At 39.8% G+C, this 23,306-nt stretch overlaps 1 protein-coding gene across 2 annotated transcripts; it reads right to left on the reverse strand.

Moving 5' to 3' along the window:
• Window positions 1-1,509: 1,509 nt before the first annotated feature.
• On the reverse strand, window positions 1,510-21,750 carry arhgap18 (Rho GTPase activating protein 18). 2 transcript variants are annotated; one of them, XM_087852160.1, is made up of 18 exons: window positions 21,378-21,750; window positions 12,603-12,867; window positions 12,020-12,146; window positions 11,317-11,399; window positions 10,983-11,132; window positions 8,477-8,540; window positions 7,860-7,978; window positions 7,185-7,256; window positions 6,959-7,052; window positions 6,695-6,786; window positions 5,847-5,924; window positions 4,780-4,939; window positions 4,604-4,686; window positions 4,299-4,505; window positions 4,033-4,164; window positions 3,142-3,263; window positions 2,997-3,052; window positions 1,510-2,818 (listed from the first exon to the last, which is right to left on the reverse strand). In XM_087852160.1, exons 1-18 carry the CDS (start codon window positions 21,509-21,511, stop codon window positions 2,727-2,729), a joined length of 2,130 nt encoding a protein of 709 aa, XP_087708286.1. In that variant the 5' UTR covers window positions 21,512-21,750; the 3' UTR covers window positions 1,510-2,726. The 2 variants fall into 2 exon arrangements, with proteins under 2 accessions (XP_087708286.1, XP_087708285.1); XM_087852159.1 differs by having other exon boundaries at window positions 8,477-8,543.
• Window positions 21,751-23,306: the final 1,556 nt, after the last annotated feature.

The following is a 23,306-nucleotide window of genomic DNA, read 5'->3' on the forward strand; positions in this document are numbered from 1 at the left end:
CTCTTATCACATATCAACTGCCATTATGCAAGTTTCAAAAAAACATCCTTCCTCAAAGTGACGATGAAAAACTTGTTTATGTGTTCATTACCTCTAGGCTGGATTGTAATTCATTACAAGAGTACTGACAAGGATTAGAAAGAGACATCATATTTCTCCCACAATGACCTTTTTCACTGGCTCCCTGGTAAAAATCAAGAATTGAATTTAAAATTTGTCCCCTCACATACAAGGTCTTGAATAACCTGGCTCCATCTTCTCTTAAAGACCTCATAGTTCCATATCACCCTCTGTGCTTTCAGACTGGTGGCTTACTTCTGGTTCTGTTTGAAAGTAGAATGGGAGAGAGAACCTTCAGCTTTCAGGCTCCTCTATTTTGGAACCAGCTCCCAGACAGACGCTATCTCTACTTTTAAGATTAGGCTTAAAACTTTTCTTTTTGATTAAGCATATAGTTAGGGCCGGATCAGGTGACCTTCCCTTAGTTAGATAAGATAAATCTTTATTAGTCCCACATGTCCTGCAAAAGGTAGGCAGCTGGGAGCTTCCAATGATGCACTGTATTTCTTCTTCAATTACCTTTTTCACTCACGGTGTGTTTATACATCACTTTGCATTTGATAATTATTCTGTCTCTCTTCCACAGTGTCTTTTGTGCCGTCTCCCTCCCCTCACACCCAACTGGTCGCCGCAAATAAGCCTGGTTCTGCTGGAGGTCTCTTCCTGTAAAAGGAAGTTTTTCCTTCCCACAGTCAGCAAAGTGCTTGCTCACAGGAGAGTCTGATTGCTGAAAAATTCTCTCTATTATTTTACAATCTTTACAATATAAAGTGCCATGAGGTGACTGTTTTTGTGATTTGGCACTACATAAACAACACTGAACTAAATCGAGCACATTTACAAACAAAAGGTTTTTGGTTCAATTCCAGCTGGAGAAAGAAATCCTCTTTGCAGGGCATCTGGGGTAAAAACTCTTCTAAATCAAACATGTGGAGCTACCTGCTGTGGTGACCCCTTGTGACAAGGGAGACGTCAAAAGTAGCCTTTAACTTTCTGGTTGATCAATAAGTTTCATGAAGCTTACAGGCTCAGGTGAAGAATACAAGGCCTGGAATCTGTAGTGCTGGTACATAATAAAGGTGTCAGCAGCTTTAGAATATTAGTTTAAAATTCAAAAGCACTGTGTAAATTCTTATGGATATTATATTCTGCTACAAAGTGTGGTCTGTTTGCATCTGGTGCCCTGAATCTGACTCACAGAAAACCTGTACACTAATTCAATCTTTCTGTAAAAACTGCCAAGAGCTCTTACTCTAGCCCTTTACATCCAAGCCTCTGGACCTCATTATTTCTAACCTCACTGTTACTCTAAGTAGGTCAGTACAACAGTGGTGGGAAACAAAATTCTCATTTGAAAATTGGAGAGATACAGGACTGCGACAGTTTTTCCAGTGTACAAGAACTTTTAAGTCATTCGGATACATAAGCACTCCCACCAACAGATGTGGTAATTAATAACTGCATGTTTATTTACAGGCAGTTTTAGTGGTCATTTCAGAGGCAGTTACACAAAAACAGTTATCTGAAAAAAAATCACAGTAAACAACAATACAAGGCAGAAAAAAACAAGATATTCAAAAAAATAAATAAATCGAAATCATTCAAAATAAACCCAAAATCATTTTTTTGAATACTCCCTAGCTATACATAAAAGAAGTGGCTCTATCGTGCAGACACAATCCTCCACAGGCTGCTGAAACTGTGAGAAACTGCACTAAATCTGATAAGACCTTTGTTGAAAACTGGGAGAAACACAAATAGATGCCAAAAAAACCCAACATAAAACGGGGATTTTCTATTCCTGTCTAAATGCATGTTTTGCCAAAGTAGAATATATCGACTCATGTCCACACTGTGGATGGTACTGAGCCAAAAATGAATAAAACAACAAATGAACAGATACGTTTGGAGCCCAGCACGTGCAAATGTATCATCCAGTCAGCAGTCCATCCCTTTAAAGCAATACTTAAAGTGAACTTGACACACACAGTACTGCATGTGTATGACGTACACATGTGCTTGTTCACATTGTAGAGTAGGGTAAAACACTCACACATCCACTGTTTTTGATCAGTTTTCTTCTACGCTAAAAAATAAACCACTGCTTTACAGCACCTACCTTTCCGCTTCAGAGCCCCAAACCTCCAAAGCATCCTTCCAGGTGAAATGCTCAGATTTAATGCTATTTAATATTGCGGCTGTACACATCATTTTTAGGACTTTTAATAGACATATAAACAGATTTTAAAAAGAAAATCATAATTAGGCCACAAAAATGGACCAGTATTTATTCATGACTGATTTATGATTTAATCAATATTATTTTTCTGCACCAAACTATTAATCTCTATAATCTCCTGTTAATAATAATAATAATTTTCCTTTTTTCCCCCCATTGAGAAAAAAGTATGGGAATTTAAGTTGTGCAATAAACTAAAAAAGGACACGTATTTCCACATAACATAAAATCTGCTTTGATGAGTTCTTCCATTAGAAAATGTGCATTTTGTGGCAAATTTGAGGATCAGTTAAAAGTATCTATATCTATGCTACAGATGAAAACTCCAAGTGCATCCAGAACCACAGACAACAAGGCAGCGCCTCTTCTTTCAGGACACAGTGGTGGCAATTTAGAGAAGTCCAGCATGAAGCAGGGCCTGATGAACTCATCGCTGCATAGCTCTGATGACCCACTCTGCTGTGGGATTCACCTGGTAGAGGTCTTTCATATACGTTTCCCCATCTAGGCATCTTTCCTCTTTGAAGACGACAAGAAGAAGAGCAGACAGAGAGAAACATTAAACACATTGACAGCATGTACTGTCACGACTTAAAATCCATATTTGTGCCATAGAAGCTGTTTTATGAGCAAGGAAATTAATATTGTAGTGTATGTTTTTAGTTTACACATGTAGTTTTATGGGAGCAGAACTCACTGATGTTTCCGCCGATCTCATAGAGACACAAATCATCTGTTTTTACCGCCAACGAGCTGGAAGGATGAGAGAGATGAGAGACGTAGTCAGAGGACATGCAGGCATGTGAGAGCTTCTCTGTTTGTGCTGTTAATATACATGTTACCTGTCCTGGCTCAGGAAGCGTGTTAACACATCACAAGCCTGCAAGTCTTCGGTAAGTTGAAGTGCCATAGAAATTTTACTGAACTGTGGTGCGTGGACTCGGATAATGCCCTGTGAGGTCTCCTGCTTGTACACAGAGTCAGAGAAGAGAAACAGACTGTCAATTTCATTAGATGTAAACAGTTGAATAAAATAAGGTAATCTAAATCACTCTTCTAAATAACCCAGGTACTTACATAAAACCTGGACTAATGACAGCTCAAGAATGTGGACTTAAAAAAATTGTGGCTCCTCTGTTTAATAAACTACAGTCAAGGTTTAGGTTCACATCACTAAAGTTATTCATCCACTAAGAGTCTGTCAAGAGGAACAGATTCATTTTAACACAAGACTGCACGAAAGAAAGAACTGCCTAGAATCCCTTCAGTTGCTGATTAACCAATCACTCGTCAGACACCTGTGGGGAAAAGAGTCCGACAGCTAATCAGGAGGATTGTGTGAGCTGCACAACGGCTCCTGTATAAATAATTTAAAAATTCAGTCATCATGATCTTCATTGTACTTTTATACAGTAACACTAGATGTCACCATTTCTCAAACTGACTGAAAATACAGTAAAATCTGTAGCCATCGTAGGCAGACTGACTTGTGTGCTTTTTTCTAAATCTGTCATACATCGTCCTTATGCAAAGAAACCTTTTGTCTGCTCTGACACCTTTACCAGTAGTTTACAGGTGGTCTTCTGATAAACAAGATGTACACGGCCACCAGGTTAATGACTCTAGTCCTCTCATTTCATTGTATTACATAATAGAGTGTGTTTATAATTTATAGATTTCTAATAGGATATTAAAAAAGTATCTCAGTGAAGCCAGGAAATTAAAACTCTTACCTCAGGGATAGTTTTCTCAGACGGTCTTTCAATGGCTATCTTCTTCAGCAGCTTCCGTACGGCTCTCTCTTTTTGCTTCCTCTGACTTTCCATATTTTGGTGCCTGACCTGATTCATAATGAACTTGGGGATCTGGATAAGACAGGCACATCACAGAGATATACTCCATTAAAACCAAAAAATAATGGTGGTTAGTGAGTAACTAGTTTAACCACACAAAACTGCCACACATGCACAGCTTTAATGCTGAGATTTTTTTTTCTTACAGTCCACAGAAGATTTTGATATCTGATCAGCAGACGGACAATGTTGGCCGTGCTGGTTGCCATGGAGAACTCCTGTTGTTCTGTAACCTTGGACCGAAAGCCTTTAAACATGAAGATGTTGGGCGCCATGACGACAGAGACATTGTTCAGGGTCATTTTATTCTTGGCCTGATTTTTAATGACACGCTGGAAAAACTCCACCAGTGCCTGCAAACGCAATTTTTTATTTCACTACAAAAATAATCACGCGTCATAAAGGAATAATATAGGGAACAGAAATGTGATGACTATAAAGCCAAATTTACCTTCAAAGTGTCTCGATTGGCTTCAGGTAGCAAAAGGACGAGCAGGTTTAAAGCCTGTAGCTGCTGCTTCTTTGTGGGGAGATCTGTGGACGCACACAAATATACACAGCATGAGTGTGACACTTTGTTGCCTCACTATGTGTGTATAAAGCACTTGTCTTAAACAGGAAACATACTGTTAACAGCAATAAATGCATTGAGGTACTCCACGGTCAGTAGTGGATGGGGTAGCTCCCTGATAAACAGCTTCAATAGGCTAGCAGCATCGTGCTGTTTCATCTGTTGCCACGAAAATGTCCCATCATAGAAGGAGGACTCAAGATCCTGGCACAGCAACTGGAGTTGGGACAGACAGAGAGGCTTTATCAACTTCAAGTACAATCAACAACACTATTACTTTCACATTTCAAATAGAGAAAGAGGTGATGTCACGGGAAGGAAAAGCTCAGTTTTAAGCTGCGTTCCCACTGGAAGCGATGGTGAAGAACATTTGGTCAATTCAAGTGACCATGGGCGAAATAACCGATGGTGACCCAAGGTAAACTTCTCAACTTCTAGGTGGCGCCTACCAATGGAACGCAGGAAACCAATAACTGACATATGACCTAATAGTAAATATATTACAGGGTTTCTTAGGTTCAAGGTTCAAGTTCAAGGTTCAAGGTTCTTTATTTGTCACATGCATAGTTATACAAGTATAACACACAGTGAAATGTAACCTGACACGCTCCTCGACATGTGCAAAAAATTATTTAAAATTAAAGGAATTTGAAATATACATTGTGCCTGGGTTTAGAGTGTCTGGGAGAGAGTCCTGTCTCAGTCAATTATAGATGATGTGAGAGGGCGGGTGTGTGTGTGTTTAGGGCCCGGATGGCTTGGGGATAGAAGCTCCTCTTGAGTCTCTCTGTCCTTGCCCGGATGATGTGGAACCTTCTACCAGATTGCAGAAGTTGGAACAGTTTGTTGCCAGGATGGGACGGGTCCTTCAAGGCAACCAGAACCTGGAATGTCTGCAGGTTCTGAGTTGTCAGCTTCAAAGTGATGAATGATGGGTGAAGTGTTTTTTTTTTCCCCAGTGTGGACACTGCTTAAGATGAATGACAGTGTGGTTGGAGACGGAGTAGGGAATATATATGCTCTGGAAGTTGATGCTTGATTTTATTATGCTTGGCGTTATTATGAACCTGAGATTTTACATTGTCTCTGTGGGAGGGGTGGTCAGCTAAATACTTGAACTCACCTTGACTCTAGTGGCTACTCCAGGGATCCGAAGAAGGCCCTCTGTGTGTAATCCTTCCTCCTCGATATGACTGATAATCTTATGACGAGAGAAAGAAAATGTCATTTAAAAACACCATTAAAACAAACATAAAGCCAATGAGTTGAGTGTAAATATGCTTAAATACACACACATGCAAAAAAACAAACCACGATTACAACAGAGGTTCTCAAAGTGTGGGGCCTGCCCCCTAGGGGGGGCGCAGAGTCATTGCGGGGGGGGGGGGGGGGTGCGGTATGAAAAGAGGGGGGGGGGGGGGGGAGAACATTTGGACACTGCTAGCATAATGGACAAGTTTTTGACGGGGCTTCCACACAAACGCAAAGCAGGATATGAAGCATCGCCAAATATGTTTCCAAACCAACTTCCTTCCAAGCCAAAGACTAGAAAATATGGTGAAGCATATCTTCCCTTTGGCTTTACCTGCACAAGTGCCGAGGTAGGTCTCCCCCGCAGAACTGGTTTTCCCTGCGTCTGGAGCATGCACTGGGCTCTCCAAATCACGGACAAACAGTATCCCACATTCTTGATTTTTAGTTCACAAACACTTCTTATAATGACTAACTACTCCTGACATTTTGCTCTTTATACAGTAAAGTTACAGTGGGATACAAATAATATCAGGCTGATCCTGCCACGATTTATTCCCCCTGTCCAAATCACAAACAAACAGCAACCCACAGTTGTTTATGTTTTTGAACCCATTTTGCACTTTGGGGCGAACATTGTTCTTGTAAAACAAAGGGGGGGCCTAGCAAAAAAAGTTTGGGAACCACTGGATTACAATATGTGAATGTCAGTGCGCTCACCTTCTGCAGTATCAATGGCACTTTGGTTCCAGGAACCCGTCTCTGGTCCTGATCCAATAAAGTGGTAAGAGGAACCCCAAACAATCCACTTTCTGCAAACACAAACAAATAGTGAGTAAAACAAAAGCACTGCACCGCACACAAGCACAGATACCATACAGGCACACATACCTTAGCTTCCTGTTTGTATGTGTGTAAATGTATTTATCTGTTGTATCTGACTGTGTAATTGTCTGTGTGTGTGTGTGTGTGTGTGTGTTTAACCTTTAGTCTTCACTTTCAGGGCCTTGGCTGGCTTGAGGTCTATCCCAGAAGTGTCAAACAGAGCAGTCATCTCCACAAGCACCAGTCTATGCACCTGACAGAACATTACACACAGACACAGATAAACACAATGATGATACTAAACAGTAAGTGAATGTGGAGACAGCTCATCAAACACTTGTCTTGTAGGCATAGATACACAGATCACTGTGTTACATCATTTTACCTTTTTCATATCCAGAGGAGACAGGTCTCCTATTCGTGTCTGACCCGTTTTATCTGGGAGAAGCTTAAAGTTCTAGGGAGGAAGAATAAAGCTAAATTAACTTCTTATTGTATTTACATTCAGTGTAAAAGTGAGTTAACTGCATGATGATTCATACAGAAAAACAATTATCTGACATCATCTGTATGATCAGTGGAATTGTTCTGTTATACCAGCTCCAGCCACCAGATGTCACTAAGATTTAGCTCCAACACTATAGACTTTCTGCTAATTGACAAAAATGCTTATCAACTTCCAACACTGTATATAGATCAAACAAACAAATTCCAACCAAACTGTAACTCAAAAACAAATCTGATTATAAGGGTCTGCAATCCAACACAACAACAACTGTGTGCAAATAGTTTTTTCTGTGCTGCCATATCCATCTTCTGCTCTTCCTGGTAATTACTGACCTCCAACAACTAACAGGAGAGCAATTCAAATAGCTTCACCGTGCTCGCCTGACAATGTAAATGATCAGTGCATCCTCTTTTGGCTCTAAAGCGCCAACGCTGTCTATTGCACAAGCACAGACATGTTCAGACAATAAGAAAAAAATAAAGAAACACCATTAAGGAAGTGAATATGCACATGACCTTTGTGTCCGTGTAAATTCTCAGGAATGCAGCTCACCGGTAGTTTGTCGTCAGGAGAGTTAAGGCTCCGGGTGACCTTAAAACTTTGGTGGTTGTCCCTGTAACTGAGCGCCTGCTCTGAAAACGCCACGTCAACATTCAGCTCTGTCTCCGTTTCTGTTTAGAGACACACACAATGAAGAAATAAAACTTATGACCACACATGTAGGGTAGTACAGATATGTTTATGATAGCTAAGTGCAAGTGTATACAAAGAGACAACTGGATGTGTTTTATTGGAGTTTAAGAGCGCAGCGTATTAGTCACTGCAGCACTCATAAAAAACCCATTCTCTGCAGCTTTATCTTCTCTGTTGTGGAGAACTTTGCCAGGCTTATGCTTATTTATACAGTCACATATATTATGTGAACATTACAAAAAATCCTGCAGAATTGTAAAAAAAAGAAAAAAAAGACATGACTATACTCTGTTACTTCCTCTTGAATGTTCTCATATCACACAGTGACTCGTGTTAGTTCCCAAATGTGTGTGTGTTGCTAGGCAGATTTTTTTTTCTTTTTGGTGGTGGTGGTGGTGGTGGTGGGGGGTCTCAGTTAGTGATTTATGACACTGACTCATATTGTAAGCGTGTCTGCATGAGTATGCTGCACATACCGGTTGAAGGGGCACCTTTCTGTCCATTCTCACTTCCTTCTTTGGATTTTTGAGGCTCCACATCCTGCTACACACAACACAACACAACACAACACACACACACACAGACGTGAACAACACAGCAGTCAACAAGTTTAACAAGTCACAAATTTATAGAAAGCCCTGTTACACATTATCTTTTCTGTTAATTAGTGGACAAAGTCTGTGTGTGAGTGTGCATGAAATAAATATGAGAGGCTCAAACTGTTCAAACAGTTTGGACTAAAGACAGATTTAAATTTAAACGTATTATTTGTTAAATTTATTTCTGATTATAAATCTTGATTCCTGTATTTTCTTTAATTTATCAACGATAACTCCAGTCAACTCTTTAACCCGTACTGAATCTGCAGTGATGTCATAAAATGTTGGATTTGTTTAGGGAACTAGCAAGTGAATACTGCGAGACCTGTACTGAAGTGAAACACAAATTTGTGACCACTTCCTTTGTGGTACGTAAAATAACAGAACACTGAAAATGTTTATTTTCATGGACATCGAGTTAATTTTAACTAAAAGGGAAAACCTCATAAATGTCATTGTCAGTTCCCTTATGATTTTTCCAAAGGGCACTGACAATGCTTTGAGGATCTACATAGTCATGCATAGCAGCGTGACTGAGGCATAGGTCTATGCAAGTCAGTCAAAAGTCTGCGACCCTTGTATGTGTCTCTTTGCAACCAAAAATGGTAATCAACAACTCTAAAGTATGACGTCACTTGAAACTTCAAAACAAATTCGCTATGAGTGTACTTTGTGTTATGCATGCTGAGTTCTGATCAGTTGTTTATAATTTAATTTGTTGTTTAGGTTGTAAAGTTGGCAGCATTAATCTCTTTTTGTCTTCTGTTGTTGCTGTGGTTTAAAGAACAGTAAAAAGAGTTGGCTTCCACCCCGTCAAAATTGGTTGTTCATCCAGTTTATGTGCTTTGGCACCGACCCCAGTGTATAGTACAACAATCCAAATGTTAAATGTTGCATCGAACATTTAATATCCTCAATAGTTGTCATGTGGACTGTGTAGCAGAAAGATTAGGAACACTAAACAATTTTCCACCAGCAGGACTGAAGATAAGTTACCAGCAATGATTTAAGCTTGATTTAAGACTGCGCTACCCTGTTAAACTCACAAATTACACTAGTAAGAATTCAGTGTGCTTAGTGTACCACATGGAGAGTTTCCTGGCTGAAGTATCTAAATTAAGATACAGTCGTAGCCTAGAAAGTACCCCACTGTAAAACCACATCTTGTTATCCACACTATATTTATTATGCATATGTAAAAAAAAGTGTACAGCCAAAAGGTGGATCATCACTGTCCAGATGGCAGCAAGGTGTGGTTGGGAGTTGTCTTTTGTTTTGGGCCTCTAAGCAGACACCTCATCTCATCCATATGCTCAGGTGCCAGTGATGATCTGAGGAGTTTCAATTACTCACTTCAGAGCTTCCTGGTCTTGGGCTGTGCACATGCCACACCAGCTTGTGATGTTTCCTCTTAAGATGCTCTTTATATTACCAGTACAGCTCACTGGGTTGAGCAAGGCTCCAGGAGCTGGGCTTGTTTCTGGCCTGGACCCTCCCCCTGCTTTCCTCTCTATTCTCTACTGTCTTTGATTAATAAATAATATAAATGCAAAAAAAATTATTCAATAAGAAAGAATCATATATATTATACTTACTGCTCTTCTGTACAAGCTAGCAAGAACTTTGCTGTCTTTTGCCAGGCTAAGCTAAATCAACCATTGCTCTAACTTTGTGATCAGGCATTAGAATGGCTACTCACAGCAAGAAACCACTAGAGTCTCAATGGGGTTTGACCGACTGCAAAATACTGGGTCAATTATATTTACCAGCCAAGTATGACCCCCCCTCCCTTTGCATTCAAAAATGCTTTAAGTATTTTGTGGCACAGATGCAACAAGGTGTTGGAAATATTCCTCGGAGATTTTGTCCACACTGAAATGATAGCGTCACACGGTTGGTGCAGATTTGTTGATCTATAATGAATCTAGAATCTCCAGTTCATTCACATCCCCCAAAGGTGCTCTTTTGCATTGAGATCTGTTGACTGTGGAGGCAATTTAGGTATAATGAACTCATTCTGTTTAATGAATCAGTTAGAGATGATTTGAGCTTTGTGACATGGCGTGCTACCATGCAATAAGCAGTCATCAGGTTTTCCAGGAAAATCCCAGGAGATCAGCAGTTTCTTAAATACTCAGACCAGCACGCCAGGCTCCAACAATCGTGCAGCATTCACAGTCACTGAAATCACCTTTCTTCCCCATTCTGATGCTCAGTTTGAACTTCAGCAGGTTGTCTTGAGCATGTTTACATATCTAAATGAAGTCCCTGCCACGTGATTGGCTGATTAGATATCTATGTTAATGAGCAGTTAAAAAGGTGTACCTTACAATGTGGCTGGTGAGCTGGCATTTTGTGTCAAGCACAGTGTTGATCTGCTAACCTTATCAGGGCGTCGGAATATATCTCGAACATCAGGAAGTTGTTGCCGGTTACGTCGCCTTAAGGTCTGCTGCACTGATGCCACACGACGTTCTACGGCTGCCGCCTGAGTCCTGGTGAGCGTGGAAAGGAAAACTGCACTGTCTTCTTCCTGTCAATACATAGATTACGATCAAACACAAACTTAAATCTATTTGTTGTTTTCACACAATACAGGTTTATTTGTATAAGAAGGCTTCAAACGTGACAAAGAATAAATGCTTGAAAATATGGAACTGATTAACTGTACCTGGACTAACTTCTTATTAATTCTATAAAAGATATATGATTGTCACCTGATCATGATCCACTGTGATTGAATGATCAACAAGCCGCGCTAGACCTGCTTCTGCAAGCCATGCCTCCTCCTGCTCACCCTCTGAAAGAGACAAACAGAATGAGCAATACTGAGAAGGGAAGATGATGGGCAATTCCCTACTTGGTTGCTGAGATGGTGCGGCGTTACTTAAACAAATCTACAGGTGCAGGAAAGGGAAAGGAGCGACCACATACACAAATGGCTTACATATTCTAACAGGAAGAGTGTGTTTACGCTAGAAAACAATAGTCTTCACACACTAAAGGCTAAATATGACTGAAGAAATGCACAGGAAGTGCATTCCTACTGTGCAAGCCAACACAGAGCCAGTATCCACAAGTCTGAGCTGGCCCAGCAGCGGTGTGTGATAAACAGCTGGTACTTACGTCCCACATGAAACTACTTCAAAATGAGACACTTAATGTGTTTCCAAACTGTTTAAACAGAGACGCGAATGACGGCAAACGAGCAGAAAATGAGTATAAACATCGGGGTCTGAGGGAGACATACAAAGTGTTACATAAAGAGATGAATGAAAAGACTGAGCTTTCAGTGAGGAATTCCTCTTCCAATATAGAAACAGACTTTTACATTAGAATTTGTTTGCGTCTGGACCAACACATATGTCCAAATAAGTCTACGATCCAAATTTTGCCTTCATCCTTTAATGTGTATCTCACCTTCAGGAATTTTCTGCGCTTCCTCCTCTTGAACTTCTCCCTCTCCCCTCTCTCCTGCGCCGCCCGAGAATGAAATATTCTCCACCTCCTTCCAATAGTCGTCCATCTGCAGCTCGTCCAAAGAGTCCTTCAAAATGAGCAGACGTGCAGAAAAATGAGGTTTTAAGCTCGCCGTTTCAGCTTCTCTGCCCCGTTTCAGCGATTAATAATTCATTTCAACGATCTTCCAGATATGAGCCACAGAGATAATGAAGTAGACAGGTCTCTCAACTGGTCTCAACAAGTCTAGATGGTGGCAGCAACTGGCTGCGCCAACTGTCTGCTCTCACATAACACACATACCACACACACACACACACACACACACACACACACACTTTTCATAAAGTGTATAAGAATTAAAGCAAACCCAAGAGCTTGCGTGCTGTTTCACTCACAGTGCAACTAAGAGAGGGTCAAAATACTGTACATCCTACCAGAGAGCTGTAAAATACTAAAAAAATTCCTATACAGCGGAATATCGTAGGAATGAAATGAAGTATTTGCCCCAACAGACTGAAAGTAAACAAAATCTGCTGGCTACCTGAGAGTTGTAGCGCTGACATGCAGGCGATGGTCTCGACCTGGAATTGTGGCTGTGCCTGGGGCTGTGGCTGGAGCCAGTCTTGGGGCTGGATCCAAGCTTGGGGCTGGAGGAATGCTGGATTGCAGAATTTTGACTGGGCAGTGACATTGGCTCCGTGCTGCTGGTTTCTGTGCCGCCAGTGGTAGAAGAAGCAGAAGTGCCATATCTGTCTCCTTGTTGTCCATTCTGGCTGTGTTGCAGGGTGTACTGGCCTGTTTTGCGGCTGGAGACACAAACAGACGAGCAGGGGAGAGGTTCGTGAAACAGGTACATAATGGACAAAAGTTATAAATTGAGTCATTGGAGCTCATACACTTAGCTGGATATAGCTGCGTAAGGCATTGCTTTGCTTATTTTGAAATGCTGATTTATTAAGATTTCATTTTTTGTGTACCATTAAAATATCAGTGTCTGTGATGCAGAGCAGCAAAAGAGGATCCCAATAAACTAAAGAAATAATATGGCAAGCCAGCAAAACGTATCATCTTGCTATCATAGTGGTCATGATGTAAGAAGGGGCAACTAGGTTTCTCTTGTAGCTGCGTACTTTGGACTTTGGACTTTGGTAGTGACAGATGCCTTCCACCAGCACTTGTTGGAAACATGCTCTGTAAGTACACCGGTGTGTATGCACTGATATTTCCTGTACCTTTAATGACATGAAAACAGGGCGATACAGTAACTTTGGACACGCTGGTCAAAGGCTCCAACTTAAGTTAAGTTATTAGCAAGGTCGTTTCCTAATCAGTCAGCTAATGATGCCAGCATTTGCTTGGAATAAAAATAGCACATCTCGCAGACCTTGGACTTTCCTTTGCTATACAAACACTGCAAACAAAGTTTATCACAAGGCATATTAGTGTGGCTTAGCCTAGGTTAGTTGAGATGGTGCAAATAAATAATACCTGCTAGAAATATCCTACTGATATATCAAGTACATTACTCTAGGTATACAATTTATCTGAACATATCTTTTCACCTTCCACATACAGTATTTTAATATCAATACTGTGTGTCATTACATCTTCCTGCTCCAATAATATATGTTTAGTCCTCTGTTTCTCCTAAAAGCAGAGGTCTTGAGGTCTCTTCCTCTTAAAAAATGAGTTTTCCCTTCCCATTGTCACCAAGTGCTCCTTCTTAGAGGGTTGTCTGATTGTGACAGTTTTCCCTCTAATTTTATGGGGTCTTTACCTTATGATATAAAGCACCTTGAGGAGGACTGGTACTTTATAAATGTTGCAAATAATCTGATGACATCACAATAGATCAGTGCAGACAGATCAGAGGTAGACTGACATCAAAATGGGGAAAAATAATATAACTGTGATACTGGCTAGCTGGCCAGTTAACAATTTTGTAATTCACTACAGTAAATGCAACCGATTTAAGATGTTCCAGGACTGTTTACTATGAACTTCTTTAAATTTGACCACAACATTAGCAACTCAAATGGACTTGCAACCAAAAAATGTCATGAAAAATATGAGTTTATATTGACGATAACACAGGCCTAGTTCAGGTCAGTGTACTACGTTAATACAATTAGTTAATCGGAACAAGAAAGATGAGTTATAAAGATGAGCTACTGTTTATTCTTTTTTTTCCTGGTACACACAGATATCACAGGCGTCCCTCCAGTAAAAGGTAGAATCAAACCCAAACCCAGCGAGTGCCACTCACTTTTTCCCCCCTTGGAATTTCAGCTCCCATCACACTGACAAAAGGCCTCTTGTAACATGTGCATTTTTCTGCTGGATTTGAAAGCACACACTAAAACTGAACATTAACAATATAGAAACTATTCATTTTTATGTTTTTTCTTGCTGATTTTAAATGTTGAATGCAACATTTCTTATGCATTTATTCTGCTTGTGCCCACTAATAAAGATAAATAAAGTTTTCACACCTGCTGTACTACAATTAGTAGCACCTCTGTTACTATATATTGTGTAATTACAACATCCGGGAGAAGAATAAGGGGAAAACGCTATTACATCAGCTTATTGAAATGTCCCAGAGCATCAGCATGGGTTCTAAACTGTGCCAACAACAGCAGCAAAGCTGTCTTCAATTATAAGATTGATTAAGCATGACAACATTTGTCTCTCTTTCCTTTAAGCAACAAGAGTTATATTGAGCAAACCCACTACACTTGTAGTGCAAGTGAAGCTCCTTAAGGGTCTGTGGTTTCGGTGTCACACATCAATCAAGCTGAAAGGCTGCTTTCAACAATCTTGTCATTCATCCATCTTTTTGCAAATTATCAGTGTCATCTCATTTACCCAAAAATATAGAGCTGTACACCCGTCAGCAGGGCTGTTTAAAACATCGGACACCACGACAATAAAACTGATGCTGTCAGGGTGCTGTCATGCACCAATATAGACCTAATATTTCAAATGTATGCTTGAGAATCATTATAAAGCTCTCAAATAACAAAACAATGACTTATTAGGTGTTTGTAAGAGATGACATGTTTAGTCAGTATATACAATATGTTTATAAAACATTAAGCCACTAATAAACGGGAGCCATTAGGTCAATTTCAATACAGTATAACACAGCAAAAATACCAAAACAAAAAAGTCCTATATAACTAATATTTAAGTTTATTTTATATTAGAATTATATAAAATCACAATAACTTCACTTTGACATATGCTAAAGCCAACAAAGAAAAGGAAGGAGAAGAAAATCGTGTAACGTAAAGTTGCCCTTTGCGCAAAAGAATTATTTACTTTCAGGTAATGAAGATAAGCAGAACACACAAAAATGCAAACACGTGCAAATGTACCAACACACGTACATGAACTCTGCACATATTCACACACTCATATACACAGGTGTTCAAAAGCAAAAGATAAGCACCGATGACTTTTAACTGAAAACTGCAATTTTCTACAAATCTCCAATGAAATGGAGGAAGTGAAAATCAGTAACTCACAGGGACTAAACGGGATTTCAGACAGAGCGGCACTGAGCTGATGCTCTTTATTAATTAATTTGGAATTATTACCCCAGTATTACCCTGAGGGTTCGTGCTGAGCTACGGCCACATACCACAGCAGACTTCCTGCAACACCGAGTACAACAGAGCCATAAAAACACAAGGATTTAGCTGGAAGTTCTGTGCGATACCACCGACTTCTCTTTATACTTCATCTGTGGTTTTAATTTAAAATAAATAAATAATAATAATCATCTCCCAGTTCATGTCCATGTTGCCTTTAAAAGTCCAGGAAGTGTGATGCTTTCATGTGAGGAAAGACATCAGCGTTTTCTGATGTACCTCAGAAGATGCGTTTACCCTGAAAGCAGGCAGAGCTATGAGCTCACCACGAGTTAATCGTTTACATGTGTTGATTCAGAGCTTCACGATGAACAGTTGGACTAACTCATAAATCAGAGACGAGCAAACAAACACACACACCAAAACATGCACATTACTTTATCGGTGTTCAAATTCATAAAAGGCGTAAAGCAGCATTTGTTTTTTCTTTACAGTACATTAGATTTACAATGGAAAACATGTTTAAGCCAAATGTATGATAATGCATCAAAGTGTCTAGCGATTAGCTAATTTTAGCAGTGAAAATAATATCGACTAGTTGGATTGCTGACTGTTTTTGTAAAGACTAAAAAGTAGAAACAAGTTCTGTATGAGTTATATGCAGTAAGATTTAAAATTCTGGAGACCTGTGGGAAACTGACTTCCAGTGTAGTCAGTGGGTATCCAGGCCAACATTTTCATTTCTGTCCAGGGGTCAGTGTCTGAAACGTGATTGTTTGATAGCATTGTGACTAAAAGCAGACGACAAACAGAAACCAGAGAGTTACCTGTACCAAAGGTCTTATTACCTACAGACGCTACACATTCCTAACCTGTTTATAGGGGTTTTATGATCCCCGGTCAATTTGATCAAACCCAGCTGTACTTTGCATTTATTAAACTGTGACTTCCCAGTTTCATAAGGTTTCAGAATAAACTGGTTCCTCTGGAGCTGCCAGTTTTGTTTTAAGCACTTTTGTGTTTGTTTGAAACACTTTTGATAATTGAGAAGTTAGCGTTGCTGTGGTAGACTTCTCAGTTCCTGTGGAAATGTGGCAAACGTCATGTCTGCTGAACATTGGCAAGGTTAAAGTGACACTGTGAGTATCATGCCAAGCTGGTTATCATTTAGGCATTTGCCTGCATTTTAATAATTGTATCTGACACTCAAACTCAGAATCTGGCAAAAATGAACTTCAGATCGTCAGCGATCTAACTGGGTAAGACACTCCTGCCACATTTTCATTTCAATACAATCATGTCATTCATGGAAATGTATTTACGACCTTGTTAAAAATTAACCTTAGGTTGTTGATCACTAACAATCAGGTTAAACCCAAAGTTCAGGTCTGCCTCCTGTTTGTGTCTTCCTACAGTGTTAAAGTCAAGGTCGCAAAGCACACATCAAATTAATCCAAAGAAATTTGTTTAAGGCTTTGTATACAACATCACTTTGCTTGATTATGCACACACACACAGTCTGAGAGGCTCAGCAGGCTGCCCTTGCGAGCAAAACAAACACATTCTCACTTTGGCACACGTACAGTACATATACATATTATCTTTGAAGTATATAGAGTGCTGCAGTGGTGTGTGTAATTGTTCTCGGTACCTTTTTCCACACCTTTTATCAGCTGCTTAGAGCTGCCGACAAAGACAGATTGCGCAAGGCTGTGTGTGCACGCGTGGACTGAACACAGCCTATATAAATCAATCCCATGCTGTGAGCTGCAAACAGGAATGAAAGAAAACAGTGGCACACACAAAGAGCCAGTTCAGCACACATGAGGTGAACATGAGTCAAGATCTGAGGAAGCGAATTTCCCACATGACCAGCGTGACTTTATGAATCACTCCAGTGGCACAAAACATGATTTGGTGGAGTAAATGTAGCTTTAAATGAATCAAAGCAGATGTTATATTCGCAATTTCTAACAATTTATTAAAATTCCATCTGATTTATTCAAGAAGTAACAGCTATTATTATGTTAAAGACATACGATCATATTAAATATGGAGTAAGTTACAGCCTCGGCCTGCAGCATTAAGATGAAGCTAATATTTTAAAGCATTTGTAAAACAATCTTCTACTCTTACTATAAAACACCAAATCTCTACATGTTTTCCCACCAACTCCTTCCTATACAATCTCGAGTTCAGTGACCAAACTTGGCACACGGGTACATCTTAGGTCCTTGAAGGTTCTTATCTATCGCATATATTATGACATCACCACATTGCATAGCAACAACATACCAATAGGCTAAAATGACCCTTTTATTTTTACTATGTAAGCGCCTCTAACACCTTAAAAAGCATTGTATTATATTAATTTGATGATAAAAATCTAACTTATATCTACAAAACTTTAATATTATGATATATATGCAATCATGTTGCCAGGCAACCATTTAAAAGTGGACAAAAATCACTGACCGAACAATACTGTAGCATGTACTTGTACTTTGACTTGAGCAGCCATTTTTCTCTTGCACTTTATTTTTACCCATGTTTTGTGTCAGATACAGGGCTTGTTTTCACACAGCTATTGGGATTGACTTTTGACATATTGGGAAATCTTTATTCACTTTCTTGCTGATAGTGAGATCAAAAAGATAACACGCTCGTGTCTGTACATGCTGTAAAGAGAAGCTACAGGAAGATTTATCCCAAATTAAAACATCTGGCTTGCTTGTAAAATAATTAATCATATTTCAATTTTATTTGTTTAATAGGATAAAAAACACCATATGTGGCTTTTGCTTTGAATGTGAAGATATCCCTTTATAAACAACCTAAAAAAAAATATTGTCCATAATGTACGACATAAAATTATATAGGAGTGCTTGTTTCAAAACTGACTTTGGAAGGGGAAGACAATCAAACTTATTTTTAAGGCTTCAAAACACAAAGTGAACAATGGGCAGCTGAGGAAAAGGGAAGAGGATGACAAGTGTTTGTGTGTCTGTCCGTGTGTGCACGTGGGTGTGGTATTCCCATTTAGACCAACAGATGCCAGCTGCTCTTTCTGAAGACAGAGCCTAGCTCTGTTTCCCCGTCTTACACAGTTGCTGGTGTCAGCAATGACCCACTGGTTGAACAAATCATCTTCTTATAGTTCTAATGAATCGACAATATATGGCCTATCCATGTCTGTTATAGTACTCCTGATTACTAACTCCTTTGTCATGTGTTTTTCTGTAGTATTCAGTTTTAGCTGCATCTCCTTAATCCTCAGCTCTTCTGTTTGTAATTTGTCTATCCTTACAGGCGCCAGATTTGATCTGACCGATATGTGTTATACAGAACACAGCTGTGTGTTTGCACAATCTGTGTTGTTGTAATTATTTTGGCCTGATGCCTTGTAACCTTTCATTTATTTCACTTCCTGTTGTAGTGCTCTGTTGTAGAGCTAAACTGTCTGTTTTGTCACACTAAACTTTGGGAAGTAGTGTTTTATACCAAGTCAAACGAAGCCAAAAGGTAAAGTGCCAAAAATTCCAGTTTCTCAAAATGCTGCCAGGCTCCAAGAGCGAGTCAGTCCCCACAGACCCTCATAATTCCTGAGATTCTGAGAACTGTACAAGGGATTGAAGCTTTTTAAGTCACTGAATCTGGAACTGGTGCTGTTGATCGAAGGGTCTGTCCTGTCCAAAAAAACTGTGCTCATTGTCTGGGCACTAATAGCTAGGTACATCTATAGACGTACCAGCTAATGCTAGCTAGCATTAGCTGCTAAATTAACATCCAGACTCTCATTCATGTATGGTTTATAAAAAGAAAAACAAAGAAAAGAAAAAAGAATGATGCATTAGCCACTATGCTAAGGCCACTGCTTCAAGACTAGCCCAAAAATAATAATGACATCACTGTGGTTACAACCCTCTTTTATATACAGTCCATAGTTTATATATGGCAATGGAAAATGTGATATAATAGTGTAAAGTTTCCTTGCTTGAATGTAACAAATAAAGACATCAAATGCAAGACTTGACACATTATGTCTCTCTGGCATTTCCCGATGAGGGGAAACAATGACTACAAAACTAAGCCTCCGCACGTCAACCTAGACAGGATACACACACTCTGCTTGGGAGGTGAGACAAAGGCAGCCTGTAATGTGATGCTGCTTTTCTTTTTTCTTCTAGCTACCTGGACAAGCCATCTGGAACACGCACAGAGATACACACCTACGCACAGGTGTGCGTGTTTGAATCCCAGCTGGGGCTGTTTACTTTTACCAGCCCACAGTTGGTGACGGCAGGTGTTTGCTGATGTAAATGAGCAGACTTCACATCCAGCTCAGCCTGTATGAATCAGCAAGATCCGTTATAAATAAAAGAGTAGCTATACAGTTGTTTCCGTAACACCTTAGTTCTCATTCATCGCTGCCCCAGCGACAGCACCTCTTGAATTACTGAGTCTCTTCCTCATTGAACAACCGGACAAGAAGGTTGTCAAACCATTAAATAAAACAATAAGCCAGAAACTTAAGCTATGAAATCCAGACAAGGCACGACTACATTCTGCTGCATGAAGAGAACATCAAAACACCAAGTCAGATGATGTTTTTCAGGTGGAGACTGATCACATCGAGCACTAGATTTGAAAAATCTGTGTAGGAAACAGTGACTACTGCCCTGGAGGTTTGTGGCAGCCCAACATGTAATTTATCAGTCATACATTTTACTAACCACATTACATCACAGACAATTATCATTCTGGCCTTATATTCCCACTGTTGCATGGCTCCATAGTGTTTTTTTGCCTAACAAGAGAGAGGTTACTTTTGGGGTTGCCTCAGGAAGGGCATCCGGCATATATAAAAAAAGAAAAATCTGCCAAGTCAAACATGTATGGTTGCTCCTATGTGAATAAGAAAGCAGTTAAAAGTAGTTTCTGTTTACTTTGTTACAGTTAAATTATGTCTTCAGACAACTCCGAATTATCCTGGTTTTAAACTAAAAACCAAAAGCTTTAAAGTGCAGCAACACAGGCCAAGTATAGAATAATTCTACACCGAGCTTCTATATTTTAAGTGTCAGGGATTTTCTGTTTTGAATCACAGAAAGCTGACTGTCCCATATAGATTATTTGTTTTAAGACATCCTTACAGCTGTTATTTTCATAATAGAACAATCTGTGTAATATAACATGATTTTTTTTCTGTTTAAGCTGATGGAAACTAGTGAACAGGATTTACCACAGCCCAGAAGTGTGTCACCAACCACACTGACTAGGGGAATGGGATATATGAACTACGAGCTAATTTAATACTTCTGCATTTGAGTCTGTTCACTGCTTATAAAACTAGCACTTCGCAGGGGAAGACTTTTCGTAAAGCTACAGTGCTAAGGAAGAGCTGTGGATTAGGTGTGAAATCTTGGCCAGCGGAACAAAACCAAGGTGAAACTTGTTATCTGCTGATTAGGAAAAAGCATAACCAAAGGCCAAGGGCGGAGTTAGGCCAGAGGGAACATAAAAAATGTGGACTGCCTGCAAGCGCAGTACCCCGGGCCACTGCTGGGTTCAAGTTAACGCAGTTAACACTCCGTCCATAGCTGAAGTTCAAAAAAGAAAATGAGGAAAAATAGCATTATCACCGTGACCTTTGCTCTCTTTCACACACACTTCTTTTAATGGTCTATAAAGGACGGCATTACAGCTGCACACACTCCCACCTGTGTACGGTGTGCTCGGCGTCCTGTACCGGCGGACAGCTGGACTCACACGGTCCAGTTTGCTGCAACAGTTCCGCGTTGCTGTGGTAACCCGTTAAAACCACTCCCTGTGACTCCATCTGTTGCCGGCTCATGTTTCTCCCGCTTTTCGTCTTTCTTCTATTTTACACACGGTTATGACATCCGATCGCTAATCGATAGATAAATCACTTTATCCGTGTATTCCTTCCATCTGTGTGCGGATTTGTTGCCGACTCATTCTCACATTTTACTCTCCTCCTCCTGGTTCTCCTCCTTCTCGTCCTCTCGGCTCCGTGTTATCGTCTTTCTCTACAACTTGTCGGTGTGTTTTCTCAGAGGCAGCGCAGGACAGGGGCTGGATTACACTCACAGACCAGCTCCGGGATTGGCCCAAACCCCGCAGGGCAAAGTTTCCGATGTGACAGCGCACCCAGCTGCTCTGACAGGGTACTGAAAGCTTCCTGTACAAATAAGCTCAAGGGGGTTTTTCGAGACGCCTCCATACATCTTCCCAGTAAACACACTTTTCTCCTTAGATTTGAATTATCATCTATCATTTATATATAGACACACACACACACGTATTAACAGCTTGTGGCACCATTTTTAAAAAGTTGTAAAGCAGGACAATTAAAACCATGTTTCCTGTATTTTATAAAGATCCTAACTTTACATGCATTTCATGTAATGTCAACATGGTTCAATCTAATCTGGCTCCACATTGTATCTTTTGTCCCGTCTTCCTTTCCTCACCCTCAACCCCTGGCACCAGATAGCTGACCCTATCTGATCATGGTTCTGCTGAAGGTTTCTTCCTGTTAAAAGGGAGTTTTTCCTCCCCACTGTTTCCAAGCACTTGCACATAGGGGGTCATCTGATTGCTGGTGTTTTTTCTTAGATTATTGTAGCTGTATTACTTCACCTTACAATATAAAGCCCCTTGAGGCGACTGCTGTTGTGGTTGTTGTACTTTTTAAATTTATACTGCTGATAATTCACATTAAATGTTACAAAATAACTAGATTTAACATTTAGTTTTACATTAAAACAATAACATTTAACAATTAGAGTGAGATGTAAAAGGGTTGTCGTGAACATGGTTATAAGTGACCTTAAAAACATTTAAATTTTTTTTAATAAATTTCAGCAATCTACAACCCGTACAGCTAGTGGGACTTAAATGTATGTTATTTGCTCTACTATTTACAACTTTGATTAGGTGGAAGTCAGTGCTCAGTGTTTTTCCACTCTGGATTGATAATGAGCAAAATAAAACTTCCTGCTAGTTTCAGCCATACAGCTTAAGGGTTCTTTATTGTCATCTTACAGTTGTGCAGCTGTTGTTTTAAAATACAGCCTAGGGTTCAAGTTCAAGTTCGTGGGCAGCTGCTTTGGCTTTGAAATGAAGTAGTGTTTCTAATATGCAGCTTTGCAAATACTTGAGGGTGTTCACACACTGACCTGAGCCTGCATTATATTAATATCCTGCAAGTTTATACTGGCACCCCCAGGAAAATTGCTTGGATCATTTTTGGATAACATAACATTTCTAGTAACCACAAATTCTAAACGATAGCTTTTAATATGTGAATAACTAAAAAAGCTACTTGTCACATTACTGTTCAATATGCACAACTACAATATAAAAGGTAAACTGACTACTTTTTTTCTGTGTATGCTGTTATATATGCAGTGTATACTACATGCTTATAACTGTATCATATTTCAAAGGCCCAGAGCCAGTCAGAGCTGATCACAGCACATGCACAGCAGGTAAACTACACATTTGATCCTAAATTTTGAGCACTTACAGGTAACACACATCACATAGCATGTGACCTATGTTTAAAAATAAAAAGGGTTACATACCCATATGCACACACCGGTGTACAAACACAAAAACATTAC

The sequence above is a fragment of the Neolamprologus brichardi genome, chromosome 15 (assembly GCF_056152115.1).
Source record: "Neolamprologus brichardi isolate AB-2024 chromosome 15, ASM5615211v1, whole genome shotgun sequence".
NCBI lineage: Eukaryota > Metazoa > Chordata > Actinopteri > Cichliformes > Cichlidae > Neolamprologus > Neolamprologus brichardi.

Excerpts from the sequence above, each read along its gene's own strand:
- arhgap18 (XM_087852159.1), bottom strand. The coding sequence starts at position 21,511 with ATGAGCCGGCAACAGATGGAGTCACAGGGAGTGGTTTTAACGGGTTAC. Across the intron at positions 11,133-11,316 it reads TCACAGTGGATCATGATCAG|GAAGAAGACAGTGCAGTTTT; the intron begins GTGACAATCATA and ends ATGTATTGACAG. Across the intron at positions 4,165-4,298 it reads ATCAAAATCTTCTGTGGACT|ATCCCCAAGTTCATTATGAA; the intron begins GTAAGAAAAAAA and ends TGTCTTATCCAG.